The 15,512-nt window shown below is 34.8% G+C and overlaps 1 protein-coding gene across 2 annotated transcripts in view; it reads left to right on the forward strand.

Annotated features, from left to right (window-relative positions):
* Nucleotides 1-15,512, forward strand: part of LOC145276826 (bactericidal permeability-increasing protein-like) — a 139,287-nt gene that overhangs the window by 23,318 nt on the left and 100,457 nt on the right. For both annotated transcript variants that reach the window (XR_013868036.1, XM_080128176.1), the window contains exon 3: nucleotides 14,731-14,862. Coding sequence is in view for 1 of the 2 variants with exons in the window: in XM_080128176.1 (XP_079984302.1) it covers nucleotides 14,731-14,862 (132 nt within the window). In the remaining variant the exon portion in view is untranslated. The remainder of the gene's footprint in view (nucleotides 1-14,730; nucleotides 14,863-15,512) is intronic.

Below are 15,512 nucleotides of genomic sequence, written 5' to 3' on the forward strand. Positions count from 1 at the left end.
GTTCTCTCAAATTTAGAAACAGAACAAGGTCTGACACTGCAAAAGTTAACAGAAGATTGTCAAAGGCAGTATCACTAAAAAAGACTCCAGAGATAGAGAAGAAGCAGGAGTGTCGTACATAAGGAAGATTAAAAAATCTGGCAGAAACGCAGGGCAAAGAATGTGTGAGAATCGTCAAAATCTAAAAGATTACACGAGTTATCAATACTAAAACTCTAATGACAGAAAACGAAATTACGATTCAAGTCAAAAGAACTATAGAAAATCGGGACCAAGTAAAAATTGCGGAAGATGTGATGAAAAACATTGGGGAAAGAATTGCCCTTACAAAAATATCAGATGCTTCAATTGCGACATAGTCGGACATAAGAGTATTTGTTGCAGAACAAAATATAGAGTACACCAAATGAGAACAAACGACAAAGAGAAAGACAATTTACGAAAATATGCGTTGGTTAATATTTTCGGCAAACAAATAAAATTTCAACTTGATTCTGGAGCAGATTTGTCGGTAAGTAACGTTAGCACTTGGTAAAACTGGATAAACCGACTCTGAAAAAGTCAAGTAAGGGTGCAAGAACGGTGACAGGAGACGAAATCAAATTCGAAGGAGAAGTCGTCCTGCCCATTAATTTAAATGGCACGACGAAGACATTGAAAATCTTCGTAATTAAAGAAAGCGAGAATTTATCGGGGACAGATTTTATTGAAAAATTCAACCTTTGGGATAAACCGATAACGCTTTTTGTAAAAAAAAAAATAACCAGCTGCAGCACAAGGTCAGAAAATATAAAAAATGAACTAAAGAACAAATATTTGCTACGGGACTGGGAAGATGTAATAAATTTAAAGCTTCGTTCGAGCAAAAAAAGGATGCAACACCAGTATTAAAGAAAAAATGAACGTGCCGTTCGCCGAATTAGAGAAAATAGGTAGCGAATTAGACAGACTTGAAAGAACAGGCATTTAATCGAAAATTGAAATGAGCGTTTGGGTAGCGCCTACAGTGTACGTAACGAAGAACAAATTCGAGTTTGCGGATACTTTTCAACCGGGTTAAATAATATGCTACAAGATCACCATTACCTTTTACCAAGTCCGGAAGAGATTTTTGCCAAACTAAATGGTGGGAAAACGGCTATTTGCAAATTCCGATAGAAGAAAAATGATCAAAGATGTTATGCATTCACACACAGAAAGGTTTATTCAAGTATAACCGATTACCGTTCGGGATAAAATTCGCACCGGCGATATTCCAGCAAGCAATGGACACAATGCTGAACGGTTTAGATTGTGCTTGTGTATACCTGGATTACATAATCAAAAGGAGCACGTCCATAAGTTAACATATAGAGCATTTAAAACAATTGTTCACAAGAATAAACGAGTACGGATTCAAGGTGAAAGAAAACAAATGTGAGTTTTGTCTAGACGAAATAAAGTATTTAGGACACATAATGAGTAAAGATGGTCCACGCCCTGATTAAGAAAGAGCGATAGCAATTAAGAACATGTCAGCACCACATAACGTGACGACTTTACAGAGCTTCTTAGGCCTCGCGGAATAATACCCAGTATTAATCAAAGGCACGCACGACCTAAGAGCTCCGCTGAACGAATTATTTAAGACAGAAACACCATGGATATGGAAAAAACAATGTCACGACTCATTTGAGGAAATTAAAAAGATTTATACGTCAGATTTATCCTTAACTTATTACGACCCAAAATTACAAATAATTGTTGCGAGTGACGCGAGCTCCTATGGTATAGGAGCATATATACAGCATATCATGCCAGATGGAACGAAGAGACCTGTAGCGCACGCTTCAAGGACCCTGATTCCGTCAGAGAAGGCTTACTTCCAAATAGAAAAGGAAGCATTAAGCATTATTTTTGCGGTGACGAAATTCCACCGTTATCTGTATGGGAGACATTTTATACTGGGAACAGACGACAAGCCCCTAGTGACTATGTTCGGCTCAAAAAAGGGCTTACCAGTATATACGGCAAATCGGTTACTCCGTTGGGGGTAGGATCTAGCTAAATTATGATTTTCAAATAAAACATCTGCGTTCGGGGAAAATAGGTCATGCGGATTGATTGTCAAGACTTATACCGAAAAGGGATGAAACCATTGAAGAGTCAGTAATTGCAGCTATACGTTCCAATTGAGGGGAAAATGGTGGCGAATATAATAAGAGAATTACCAGTCATGCTTACAGATATAAAAAGGGAGGCTGAAAATGACGACGTCATCAACGGCATAAAGAAAAAATTAAGGGAAAATGACGAAAAAACGCAAAGTATATTTTCCTTATGCAATGAGGTATTATTATATAGTGGAAGAGTGGTTGTACCGAAAACCTTGCAGAAAAATATCTTACGTGATTTTCATACAGGACACCCGGGTATAAATAGGATGAATACACTGATGGGGAGTTATGTTTACTGGTGTAATATGGATGTGAATATTGTATTAACGATAAAAAATGTAAAGGATGTGCGTTAGCAGCTAAGGCACCACCGATAGTTCATAAACCGTGGGAAAATAACTGACCATCTATGGTCACGCATTCATCTAGACTTTGCTGGACCGATTGAGGGACAATACTACCTAATCATAGTAGATAGTTTTTTTTCCAGATGGCCGGAAGTAAAGCGGGTCAAAAACCAACGACAGATCACACAATAAGTTTTCTGCATAAAATATTTGCACGTTTTGGGGTACCAGACATTGTAATCACAGATAACGGACCACAATTTACTTCAAGTGTTTTCAAGGATTTTTGTGAATTGTTTCAGGTAAACCATATAGCTACACCACCGTTCCATCCTTGATCAAATGGATTAGCGGAAAGGTTCGTAGATACGATAAAGCGTGCCCTTAGAAAATCGATAGGGGCCCGACGGATAAAGCATTACAACAGTTCCTGCAAATATACAGGATAACTGAGAACCCAAATACACCGTCGAAATTATCGCCAGCAGAAGTAATGTTTGCGAGAAAAATAAAATCACCCAAATACACCGTCGAAATTATCGCCAACAGAAGTAATGTGTGCGAGAAAAATAAAATCACCATTTGATAAATTGATACCAAAGCAAGCAGTCGTATATAAAACGACACACATCACGTAAAAAGTTTAAACCTGGTGATCAGGTATATTTTAAATGTTTTAAGAATAATATGTCATATTGGGAGTCGGGTACGGTAGATAAACGTATCGGCGACTTAGTCTACATGATAAAAGACCCAAAAAGGATACACAAAAGACATCAAAATCAATTGAGAAAACGTCATAGGAAGGACAACGAACATGACAAACCTAAGGAACAGGAAGATCCAATTGATATAGTATACGAAACGTTTAATATTGAACCAACACAGAACATGCCCGAACCGAGGAGATCAGAAAGGAAAAGAAAGGCTATAGACCCATTGATAATGAACCCCAAAAGGTAAAGATATTGAAATCTACACAACTTCATATATTGGGAGGGGATGTCGTGGACACGCCCACTAATGAGCATACGTGGGTGAACAAGATATAGATAAAGGTATAAAGTCAGCAAGACAAGGGAGCTGTGTTCAAACGCCGGATAGGTAAGACGCATGTGCTTGTTGCGGACAATCTTCAAACTGCAGTACAACTGCACCTTTGTAAATATGTATTTCATTTTCGTCTTAATATATTTGCTCTACCTTTACTTTCGTTCGTGTTGTTATTGATACAGACACAACAGTTTTAAAGTTCGATCTTTCATTGGCTAAAAACATTAATATATTCCCCTTCAACTAGACACTTTTCTACGGGGGGGGGTCACTTTTTCCGCCGATATTTTTTAAAAATATCCTCTCTTTGAAAGTTAGCCTAAATTTAAAAAAAATGTCGCTTCCGGTTTGGCGGTGCTCGTAACAGCATAAACGTTAGGTTTTACTCCGTTCTTTTCCTCCTTTGCGAGCCTGCCTTCCTACTAACACTCTTTTTTTTTGCTCAACATACACATCCAAACACCCGGGCAACGCTGGACGCCCATTCTAGTATATATATATATATATATATATATATATATATATATATATATATATTACGGACACTGAGGATTGTAATAGATCGAATGAATCAACAATGAAGTATATTTATTTCGAGAGAGATAAATAGTTAATGATTGCTTGTTTTAATTCTTGACTCTATCTCATTCATTATTAAATAATAAAATATGCAACCAAATTCTAGTCATTGTTGAAAACAATGAAAGAAAAACACGTAAACAGGAAAATTCTGTCAGAGATGTTAAGTAAAACCTTAAAATAAATTGTTTTTTAGTAATTATTTTGATTAAAATATTTTGTGTTTTTAATACAATATAGTATATTTTTTATTCTTAAATTTATAATTAATAAATGTTTACCAATATATGTTTAATTTTTTATGTTATTTGTTTGCATGGGAATCTCCGCTTATCAAATCCTGGATGCAACTCAGCAATAATGGTTAAATAATGTACATTACTCAAGTAGTCAATGCGATAATATAATAGTAAACGTTAGTAGTGGAAATTTCGTAAATTGGATTACTTAAGAGGACGGTAATCAAGATTTCTTTTACGTTGGACTTGAAGACGAGCGAATTGTAATCAACTGGAAAGCAGACAAGCGAAACAGCGTTTCACATGCTTGCAGTTTAAAGAAGGAATCTTTGTTCATAGAATTTAGGTTTAGACACAGATAAAGAGAGGATTATTACTGATTGTGGTTTCGGCTAAGCGAGTGTTTTTTATGAAAGTTTGGCGAGGGGGACCACAGAATTGAGCTCAGAAGACCACTTGTCTGGAAAAAAATCAAAAACGATAAAGCAGAGACAGGCTCGCAACGTCTTTTCTGCTGTAAAGAGATTGCAGGGAAGGGAAAATGTAATCCCACACGCGGCTAAGAAATCTATTTTGACCTATACCAAGACACCAACATTTTGAAATATGCCAAGATCTTTCTAGCAGCTCCTGCCAAAATGTAACAACAGTACTCCATCCTTGAACGTACCTGGCTCTTATATAGTTATAGAATTACATCAGCAGTGAGATATCCTCTTGAGTGGTAGAAGAATCCCAGCATTTTTCCAGCGACCTTGGCAACTGCTGTAATGTACGTGTTCCATTTCAGATCAGAAGACAATGTCAAATCCGGAAACTTTCAAAAGATGAGGCCGTGTAGAGATTCGTTAATCCTATGATATATAACCGTTAGCAAATCTGCTGTTGATCTTGCAGAACCGAAATCAGATTGTATGTCACTAAGAAGGTTATTTTGCTGAGGTGATTGACTTCTTCTCTATTTAACACGGACTCCAGCAAATTACTGAGGACGCACAGGAGACGTATTGTCTATACTGAGAGGGTGAGGATCGATCACCTGCTTTTTTTAAATACGAGACATACTGATGGGGATTTTCAGGGTGCTGGGAAGTAATTAAGACAACGCTTAAGTAGCGTTGTAAGTATAAAAGGTAATTCTGGTTGAAGCTTTCTCGGTACTATAACCTGAATTCCGTTAAAGCCCGTTGCTTTATGGAAATCAAGGTTCTCGATTACCTTGGCAACATCACGCACAGATAGTTGTATGTCGCATAGCGTGTTTTCAGATACAGGGGGAAATATAGGATCTTGGCAGCCTTGATCGCATAGGTTGGAATTAGCAGCAAAGTTATTGGCAAAGAGTTTGGCTTTCTCTGTAGCTTACGAGATTACCCAAGGTCAATTGATGATTGTTGGGATAGAGAATATGTTTCTATTCTGTACCCTGTTTGCTATTTGCCAAAACTGGTGGAAACAAAGCCGTTGCTTAACTTCTTTAGATTAAACGGACTGAGCATATAATGCTCTCACATTCTTAATTATTCTTTTACAGTGGTTGCTGGCAGTCCTCTAATCGGTTTTAGTCACAGTATATCTATTACTTTGGAAGCAATGGGCAAAGTGATTTCTGCGCGCAATGGCAGTCGCACGTTCTGGAGAGAACCACGGCTTGATGTTAGGTGTTTGCTGAACTTTTTTGAAGGGTATGGAACGGTGTATAGCTATAATTAAGCATTCCGTCAGGTCTGATCCTATAAGAGGCCATTTTATTAAATAGGGATCTCAGGGTAGTTCTTTTATGAATGTACGGAAACTACCGCAGCCAACCATAGAGTAACGATAAATCAGGTACATCTGAGGATTTCATTGGGATGGTCAGATATGATATTAAAGAAAGTATCTCCGTTGTTGTCTGAGTTTTGGAAAATCAATTTACTTGAGGTGAAGAGGCAAACGTGCTTATCCAAATTTTAATCATTGAACAGAAACCTACCTAAACGCACGAAAAACTGATACATTCAAACTTGATCACGATTTACTGCGTCTTTCAGCTAAATTTTACTTCTCAACCAGCTAGCAGTCTGGTAGGTTGATTATTCACATCAGTCAGTCTCCAGAGATTACCTCATCTCTTTTTACTGGAGCAACGTGGATATCACTCTAATAGGGCGTATCTTGTAGCCGCACATCAATTTTCTGGTATAAATGCGCCTTGTACCTGACTCACCTGGGGTTTGTAAACATTTGAGAGTTTCAATAGACGATCTGAACTCTGCTTTCTTTTTCTCCCAAACTACAAACAATTTAAAACATTGTTATTTGAAACATAACAACTGTGCATTTTACTTTGACAAATTTGTCTTAACTTTCACTTATTACTAATTATTTACGACCGTCAGATGAATTTAATGTAAGTGCGAAAAATTGAATGAAACATTCTTTAAAAAAGACTAAAAATGTCGCTGTAATGATTATTATTTTACAAAATCATTCATTTTCCACTATCAATTTCTAAAGGGTTTCTCAATTTTCCTGAATTATTTCAACAATCTTAGCAGGTTTATTGTTGTTATCGCAACAGTTGTTTATCATTGATTACTCGTTTGAACCAATCATTTTTTGTCACAAGAATTTTATACATTCATTTTGTAATAACATTCACATTTTGGGGTAATTATTACTTTTTGCAACAAAAGCTAAGTACATTTATTGTATTAATTTATTATTTTAAGACTTTAACTTAATACTTAACTTAGAAATGATTGCAGGAAACTTATATTTGTTTTGGCAGAAAAATGTAAACACGATCTTTGTTGTAATGAATTTTTACGTGAACTGTAGGGGTTTTCAGATTTCAGATAAAATTATTCCATGTATTCTTTATACATTTTTTAAAGAGATATTAACTTGAAATAATAATCTTTCAAACACAGTAACATAGTAATCGAAAATTAAAAAATAATATGATCATCCGGCGTTCAACCCCTGTCGCTTACAGAATCAGCCATTACCTTGCCGGTACCTAACTCTAACCGTTACTTGAAGTGTAATTGGTTGTACCTTTCTTGCAGTGTTTTTCAATGTATATTTGCCAGGTAGATTTTTTTTAATTGGCTTCATTATTCCATTTGCTCTTATAATTATTGGAATAATGAAGATCTTCGGAAGATTCCAGCTCCTTTTTATGTCGTGAATAAAATCGTGGTATCACACTATGTAATCACATATAAATTTTAACACAACAAAAGCTATTGAAACTTTTAAGTTTAGAGACATTGTGTTGAACAAAGATGGCCGCATAGTTCAGATCAGTAACCAAGATGGCGGCGTAGTTCAACACAATATCTCAGAACTTAAGAGGTTAACTACGCCAGGACCGCATTTGATTCTTGGTCGCCATCTTGGTTACTGATCTGAACTACGCCGCCATCTTTGTTCAACACAATGTCTCAAAACTTAACGGGTTATGGGCCCAGCCACCGTCATTTCTTTGACGGATCGGAATCTAAATTCGAATTGTGACAATACAATTTCTGGGATATCTAAGGATTAGAAAACTACACCAAGTCATACAATCTCTAACAGAGAATCTAAACGACCCTAATTTCTCGAAAAAAACGCGACTGTTTTTGCAGAACTGATTCAATGTTTAGACGATAGAAGTTTGTCTCTGATTATAAGATACGCATTGGAGTATGGGAGGAACGCACTGAACATATTAAGAGACCATTATTTATCAAAAGGGAAACCGAAAATAATATCCCTATATACAGAATTAACGTCTTTGAAACGTAACGAGGATGAAACGATTACCGACTACGTTATAAGGGCAGAAACAACCGCCAATGCCTTAAAACTCTCAAGTGAAATAATACGCGATAGTTTGTTGATATCAATGACTCTCAAGGGATTTCCAGCCGATTTTAAACCATTTACAACTGTTATAACGCAGAAAGACAAACCCATAAATTTCAGCGAATTTAAAGTGGCATTGCGCAGTTACGAAGAGACTAATCTTATGCTCGTGGACAATAATAACTCCAGCAATATTATGAAGTTCAAAAGTGCTTCTCAAAAGCAGACACCACCAAATTACGCACCTCACCGCAGCGTATTCTCTAAAAGTAATTTTCCCAATAAAAAGAATAAAATTATCTGCTATAATTGTGGACGACCCAACCACAAAAGTTTCCAATGTCGATATAAACGCTCTAAAATGGACTCCGTAAAAAACGTTGAGAACTTTGAGGAAGAACATACATTTCTATTCACATGTAACTTTGACAATACCACAAACGGTAAAAATCTCCTTGTAGACTGTGGTGCTACAGCGCACGTTATCACCAAGGAATCTGATTTTATCAATTTTGATTCAAACTTTAATCCTCAAAGTCATTTTGTCGAACTTGCCGACGGTAGTCAAATAAATGATATAGTCTTGAAAAGAGGCGATGCTAAAGTATACCTAAAAATAATAAATGCAAAATCTGTTATTGTATTATAAAAAAATGCTCTGTTCATACTTACATTTAAGCAAGGCATATTTTCCCGGCAGGCTGCAATTACACAAGGCGCGAATATACAATTTGGCCAAAATACATCAAAATTGACATACACCCATGAAACTGTATTTGCCATTAAAGAAAATGGCCGAATATATTATGTAAAATGTATGGTTCCCTCAAAAACTGTCTGTCACGACTTGGACACCTGGCATAAAATTCTAGGACACTGATTACAGCTGATATTAAAAAAATTACCAAATGTAGTCGACACATGAAAATAATACCTTCCGACGATCTCCCAAATTGTGATGTGTGTGCACAGGGGAAAATGACAAAATATATATACCGAACGCCCGACAAAAAATCTACGAAAATTCTCTTGTGACTTAGCAGGTCCAATAAGCTCGATGGGGAGAAACAATCTAAGAACCCCAAAAGGAGAAGCATGAACAGTTAAAATCACAAACACACACCAAAAATATTGTTAATTGTTCCGGGCACGACCTTAAACTGCGACCATTACTACCTTACTAACCAAATTTACCAATTAATACCTAACATAATGTTTCCAGTATTTGTTATAAAAAAATAAAAAATAAAAAAAGCCACTTGTTTAAACCCTTTTGTAAACTTCCTATTTGTCAAATAGTTCTTTTTGAATCTCTTTTTTTTAGCAAACCTTGTTAAAACAAAATAAAAAATGTATATTTGTGAATTTTGTGCATATGTTTATATGTATTTGAAAAGTATTCTGTTTGTATGTTTATATATATATATATATATATATTTAAAAAGTGTTTATTTTTATATGTATGTTTCTCTCTCTATATATATATATATACATATGTATATATATATAATTATATATATATATGTATATACATATATATATATGTATTTATATAAGATTTATATATATACATATATAATGTATATATATATATATATACATGTATAAATATATAACTACTTAATTTACCCACATCAAATTAATATAAAAAAAGTATAAATTTATGCGTAAACTTTAAGTATTTACTTCAAAAGTACTCTATCCGTAGGTAGAGCTAATTAGTAATTTATAAAATATATATTGCGATTAAGCTACATGAATATTCCGCGTTTCATCCACTCTAGGATTCTTTGTATACATATAAGGCCTTTTTTAATGCACACATTCCGGTTGATTTTTCTGTCTTGATTCATCTGAATTTTGAGACTATGTTCGTGTATGCATAACTTTGTTTACAGCCTCTTTGATGTGTGTGTTTTATAAATAAAATACACTTTGCCACTCTGAAACGCAGTCTCCAGTAGTTTTATGAAACAAATCATGAGTTTAACGATATTTTGACATCGTCCGAACTACATATATAACTTGGAAATAATTCCAGAAAACTTATATATATATATATATATATATATATATATATATGTATATATATATATATATATATATATATATATATATATATATATATATATATATATATAAGGGAGTAGTCACCAACAATGTGTATTTTTTAACATTATTTTATTATTCCGTGTCTTGGGTTCTCATTGAGAATTACGTTTGGATCATTGTAATAATATTTTTAAGTCATTGAAATCGTTTTTACGCGTGTTTCAGACGTTCTGTGAAGCGTCCTCGTCAGTGCAGTAGGTATAATGAATAGGAACTTCTATAAAACAAACATTTTAGAATCACTAGGGAACGAAAATTATTACAAACCAATTAGCTCTAACATAGACGACACAACCATATCTAAAATAACAAAACTCTGCACACCATACAATAGTACATTAACTAAAAATGAAAAAAAGACTTCCTTACAAACTTCACAACAAAAACAAACATCTATGGGATAGCTAAAATACACAAATCTAACTAGGTAAGACATGCCATCAACATACAAAAGTCGGAATACATAAGCCCCCCAAACCCCAACGACCTCACATTACAGACCCATAGTAGCAGGAACATCATGCTCAACAAGCAGACTTCTCAACCTAATAAATATACTATTACAGTCCTTCACCACTCTAGTCAGGAGTTTTGTAAGAGATAACACACACTTCCTTAGCTCCCTACCACAAACAGTAGACGATGGGACTATACTAGCCATATTCGATGTTAGCAACCTATATAGCAATATCCCACACAATCTAGGAAAAAAGCTATCGCATATTTGATTGACAAACATACACACCCCAGATTAAAGAAATAATAAATGATTGATAGCATCGACATAATCCTCAATAACAACTCCTTCCAATTCAATAAAGACAACTACATCCAAATACTAGGCACAGCAATGGGTACCAAAATGGCACCGACATATGCCACCCTTACACTCGCCTTCCCAGAAGAGACCCTTTATGAAAGGATAGAGCAAAAGTACGGGCACAATATAAAAACACTCTTCATAAAATCTTGGAAAATATACCTAGACGACTGCTTTATCCTCTGGAGAACCTCATGGGGGGATATCAAACAACTCCACACTTTGCTACAAAATCTACACCCCAAAATAAACTTCACACTAGAACAAAGCCCCACAAAACTACCTTTCCTAAACATCCGAGTAGCAATAAAAAACAACAACATAATCACAGACATCTACCACAAACCCAGAGACACTCAACAATACCTCCACTTCAAAAGCAACCATACTAAAAACTGTCTAAAATCCAAACCCTACTCGCTAGCACGTTGAGTCTGTACCATAGTAACAGACAGCCAACTTCGTTCAACTAGACTGAATGAACTGCAAATAACCCTGCGGAAAAGAGGGTATCCACTACCACTAATACAGAAAGGTATTGAAGTGGCTGAAAAAATTCCAATATACCAACTAAGAACCCCAAAAGAAAACAACAAAAGCAAATTTAAGCATACGTCTCTACGCACAACACAAACACAGATAACAAAACACCTTATCCTCCTCAATCAGAACGACAAACTAAACAACATACTTAAAACAACAAAAATAATAAAAAGCAAACGCCAACCCAAAAACTTAAAACACATCCTAACTTCTTCAAAACTCGTCCCACATACTACAAAAGGGGTTACAAAATGCAACAAACCGCGATGTGGAGTATGTGACAAAATAGAAGGTAACACATACACATTCAAAAACCTAGCACAAAAATTCAAAATAAAAACGGATCTAAATTGCACCTCCAGAAATGTATTATATGTACTAAGATGCACAACATGCAACAAATCCTACATAGGCTTCACCACAAGTTTCAGCAATAGAGTGGCCTTACATAAGAGCAACATCAAAATTGCAGATAACAGACACCTCTATGTTTCAAAACACGTACACACGTGCAGTGGAAACAGCTTCAAAATAATGCCAATCTGCCAAACAGACAATTGTTTTTATTTACTTACACAGGAAAAAAAACTTCATCACCAGATTCACTCCTGACCCGAACAGAGCCTAATATCATCACAGAAAAACATGAAATGCAAGGTACACTGTCATGCACATCCGTACACATACACATATACACACCCACACATAAATCAGAACCGACACATTAAAACACACACACGTGCGCGCATACAACCACACACACACACAACACCCCTATCTCTAATACGACACACTGAACAATACCAACCCTACTTAACCTCGAAACCAACAACACTAGGAAACACCTAGAACCATAGTATAATACCTGTTCCAACACCTCGCTCCCTCCTCAGTCAGTGGAGGAGAACACTCTCATGACTGAAACAACTATCATCCCTTCTATCATCCCCCTCCCATACCTATACCCCCTCCAATTGCCCCCCTGTCGGGAACAAAATCTTCCCCACACTAGGAACCGATCCTGGCTCTGGCCATACCCACATAGGGAGACAAATAAATAGAAACATTAAAAAATTCCTTATGCATATTTTAAATAAACCCCTCTTTCTAAACAAACATGACATAAGGAATACCCGAAAAGACTAAAACGAAAAATCGCAATACTAAAATCAAAGAATCCAAAAAATAAATATCAAAATAGAATGAAATAACCTCTACCCTTATTTCAGAAGGAGTTGGCCCCCTCTCCTCACACATACACATTAGTAACGCCCTCGGATCACAGTCACCTTCCTAAGGAAGCAAATAACCTCATAATACTATAAAACAGTATACACATTCTCAAACCAATAAAAGCAAACACATACACACGCACACACACGCACACACACGCGCACACACACACAAACACACACACATCCTACCCCACCCTAAAGGAAAAGATAAAACATTAGAAGAAAGAGAGAGTGACTACAGCCAGGTCAGCGCCCTCGACAAGCCCAATAAAAGTGTAATAAAATTGAACATGCCAATTAATAATAAACACTTACAAGCCTCCACCGTTTGGAAACACTTCAAATGAACTACGAAAATTGCCATTTTTACATCTCCAACAAATTTGAAAATCATTTCAGACGAGGACGCTTCACAGAACGTCTGAAACGCGCGTAAAAACGATTTCAATGACTTAAAATATTATTACAATGATACAAACATAATTCTCAATGAAAAACCAATACACGGAATAATAAAATAATGTTAAAAAATACACATTGTTAGTGACTACTCCCTTATTTAAATATATATCTTTCTTTTATTGGAATTTCTTAACCCATTTTATATATATATATATATATATATATATATATATATATATATATATATATATATATATATATATATATAGACTAGCAAAAGTACCCCTCGTTGACTGGGTTTAAAAACAGCCTACAGAAAATGGACTCTGATTTATGAAAGTATGATAGGTTATGAAAAGGAAGGGTTGTAAATTTGGTTGAATTCGGGGGTATCAAAACCAAAGCAAAATATGATGAAAGTAAAAATAAAATAGATAAACCCCCTAATTTATTATACCGTAAACACTTATTCCGTAATTTATTATACCATAAACACTTATCACAATATTCTGTGGATCTATATTAAAAACCTTGTTAAACTTTGTGATATATTTCCATTCTATGGAGGCAGGTGCGAACGAACACCCCATGATTTTATTATACCATATATCCTCAAACTGAAACAGAATTATCAAAGTAGACTTACGCAGATAGATAGGAAAAGTATTTATTAAAGTGTGTGTGTATTTCCATTCTATGTAGGCCAGGCGCGAACGCAGACACCACAATTTTATCATACCTCCCTATTTAACATACTTATCAAAGTATCATTATGTAGATCTATATCCAAAACACTTGTAAACGTTTTTTTTAATTTTTAAATTCTTTGTTTCCATACTTTGTGGACCAGGCGCGAACGGAGACCCCACAAGTTTAATTGACCACCGTTCTGCCATATAAAACACACCTATTCTTGTGTCTCGATGCATCTTCTATCATTATATGAAATCAGTTTTTTTTAAATAATCAACCATATAGGAGCCTATTCGTGACCAGACACACACACACATTCAGCTGTATATATTTTATATATATATATATATATATATATATATATATATATATATATATATATATGTGTGTGTGTGTGTGTGTGTGTGTATGTGTGTGTATGTATGGGTGGGTGTGTATTTATATAACTTTTCTGGAATTATTTCTAAGTTATATATGTAGTTCGGACGATGTCAAAATATCGTTAAACTCATGAGTTGGTTGCCTGTGTTGCCGCACTGATGAGCTGCCCAACAGTACTGTATGTAGGTGACTATAGGTGTTGTATTTAATTTTGCTAGATTATATATAATTATTTTATTATTATTATAATTTTTATTTTTTCTGGTTAAATTATAACAGCATTTTAAACTGAATTCATAATACGATATTATTGTTTTCTTTCTACTTTTTCAGTGTAAAGATACACAATGTTTCCATGCCAAGCGCTAAACTTAAATTCCTTCATAGTATAGGGCTGAGATGGGATATAAATATGCCACCTTGTAAGCTCTCAGCGGATGTTAAATATAACGCAACAATTTCTAAGTAAGTATCGTTTTTTTCAATATTATTCTTCTAACTTGGAGAGGCATTCGAAATAGATGTGATGTGTATAATAAGATATGGGACTTTAAATTCAAACGCACAAAAAGAAAAAAATACCGACAAGTATATTTATTATTAATTTATATATTCCTCATTTACTATATTTCAAAATTTATATTCTTTATCACAAACAAATCGAGCATTTTTGTTTTAGTCAATATCCATAAAGAAAAGATAATACGTAATTTAGTAATCGCGTCTGCTCGTAGTTTAGTGTTTACAACTGATAATCTTAATTTTTTTAGATTTAGATGTGAGCAGATATACCTGCGTTGACGAGCTTTGATACAACGCAGCAGTTTCTTGGTAAGTATAGGTTAATATGTAGAGGATGTGCATTACCGGTGTGCTCAATAACCCGATAAGAATTTTCATTGGCGGGGAATATAAATATCCTCAATTCGTTGATGTGAACAGTTTATTGAAGGGAGTAATTTTCTGTGGAAGCTTTTTTGGAATGCCTCTCGTTTTGTTTCTAATCATCGGAAGTTCCTTTTTTATGCTATAGAATATTTGATATTAAAAGTTGTTTTTCTTTTTTTTTTGATTTACATATTCCTGTTGATTATTCTGTCTTGATTCATCTTTAT

Source organism: Euprymna scolopes, chromosome 5, assembly GCF_053919585.1.
Source record: "Euprymna scolopes isolate OS-2025 chromosome 5, ASM5391958v1, whole genome shotgun sequence".
Taxonomy (NCBI): Eukaryota; Metazoa; Mollusca; class Cephalopoda; order Sepiida; family Sepiolidae; genus Euprymna; species Euprymna scolopes.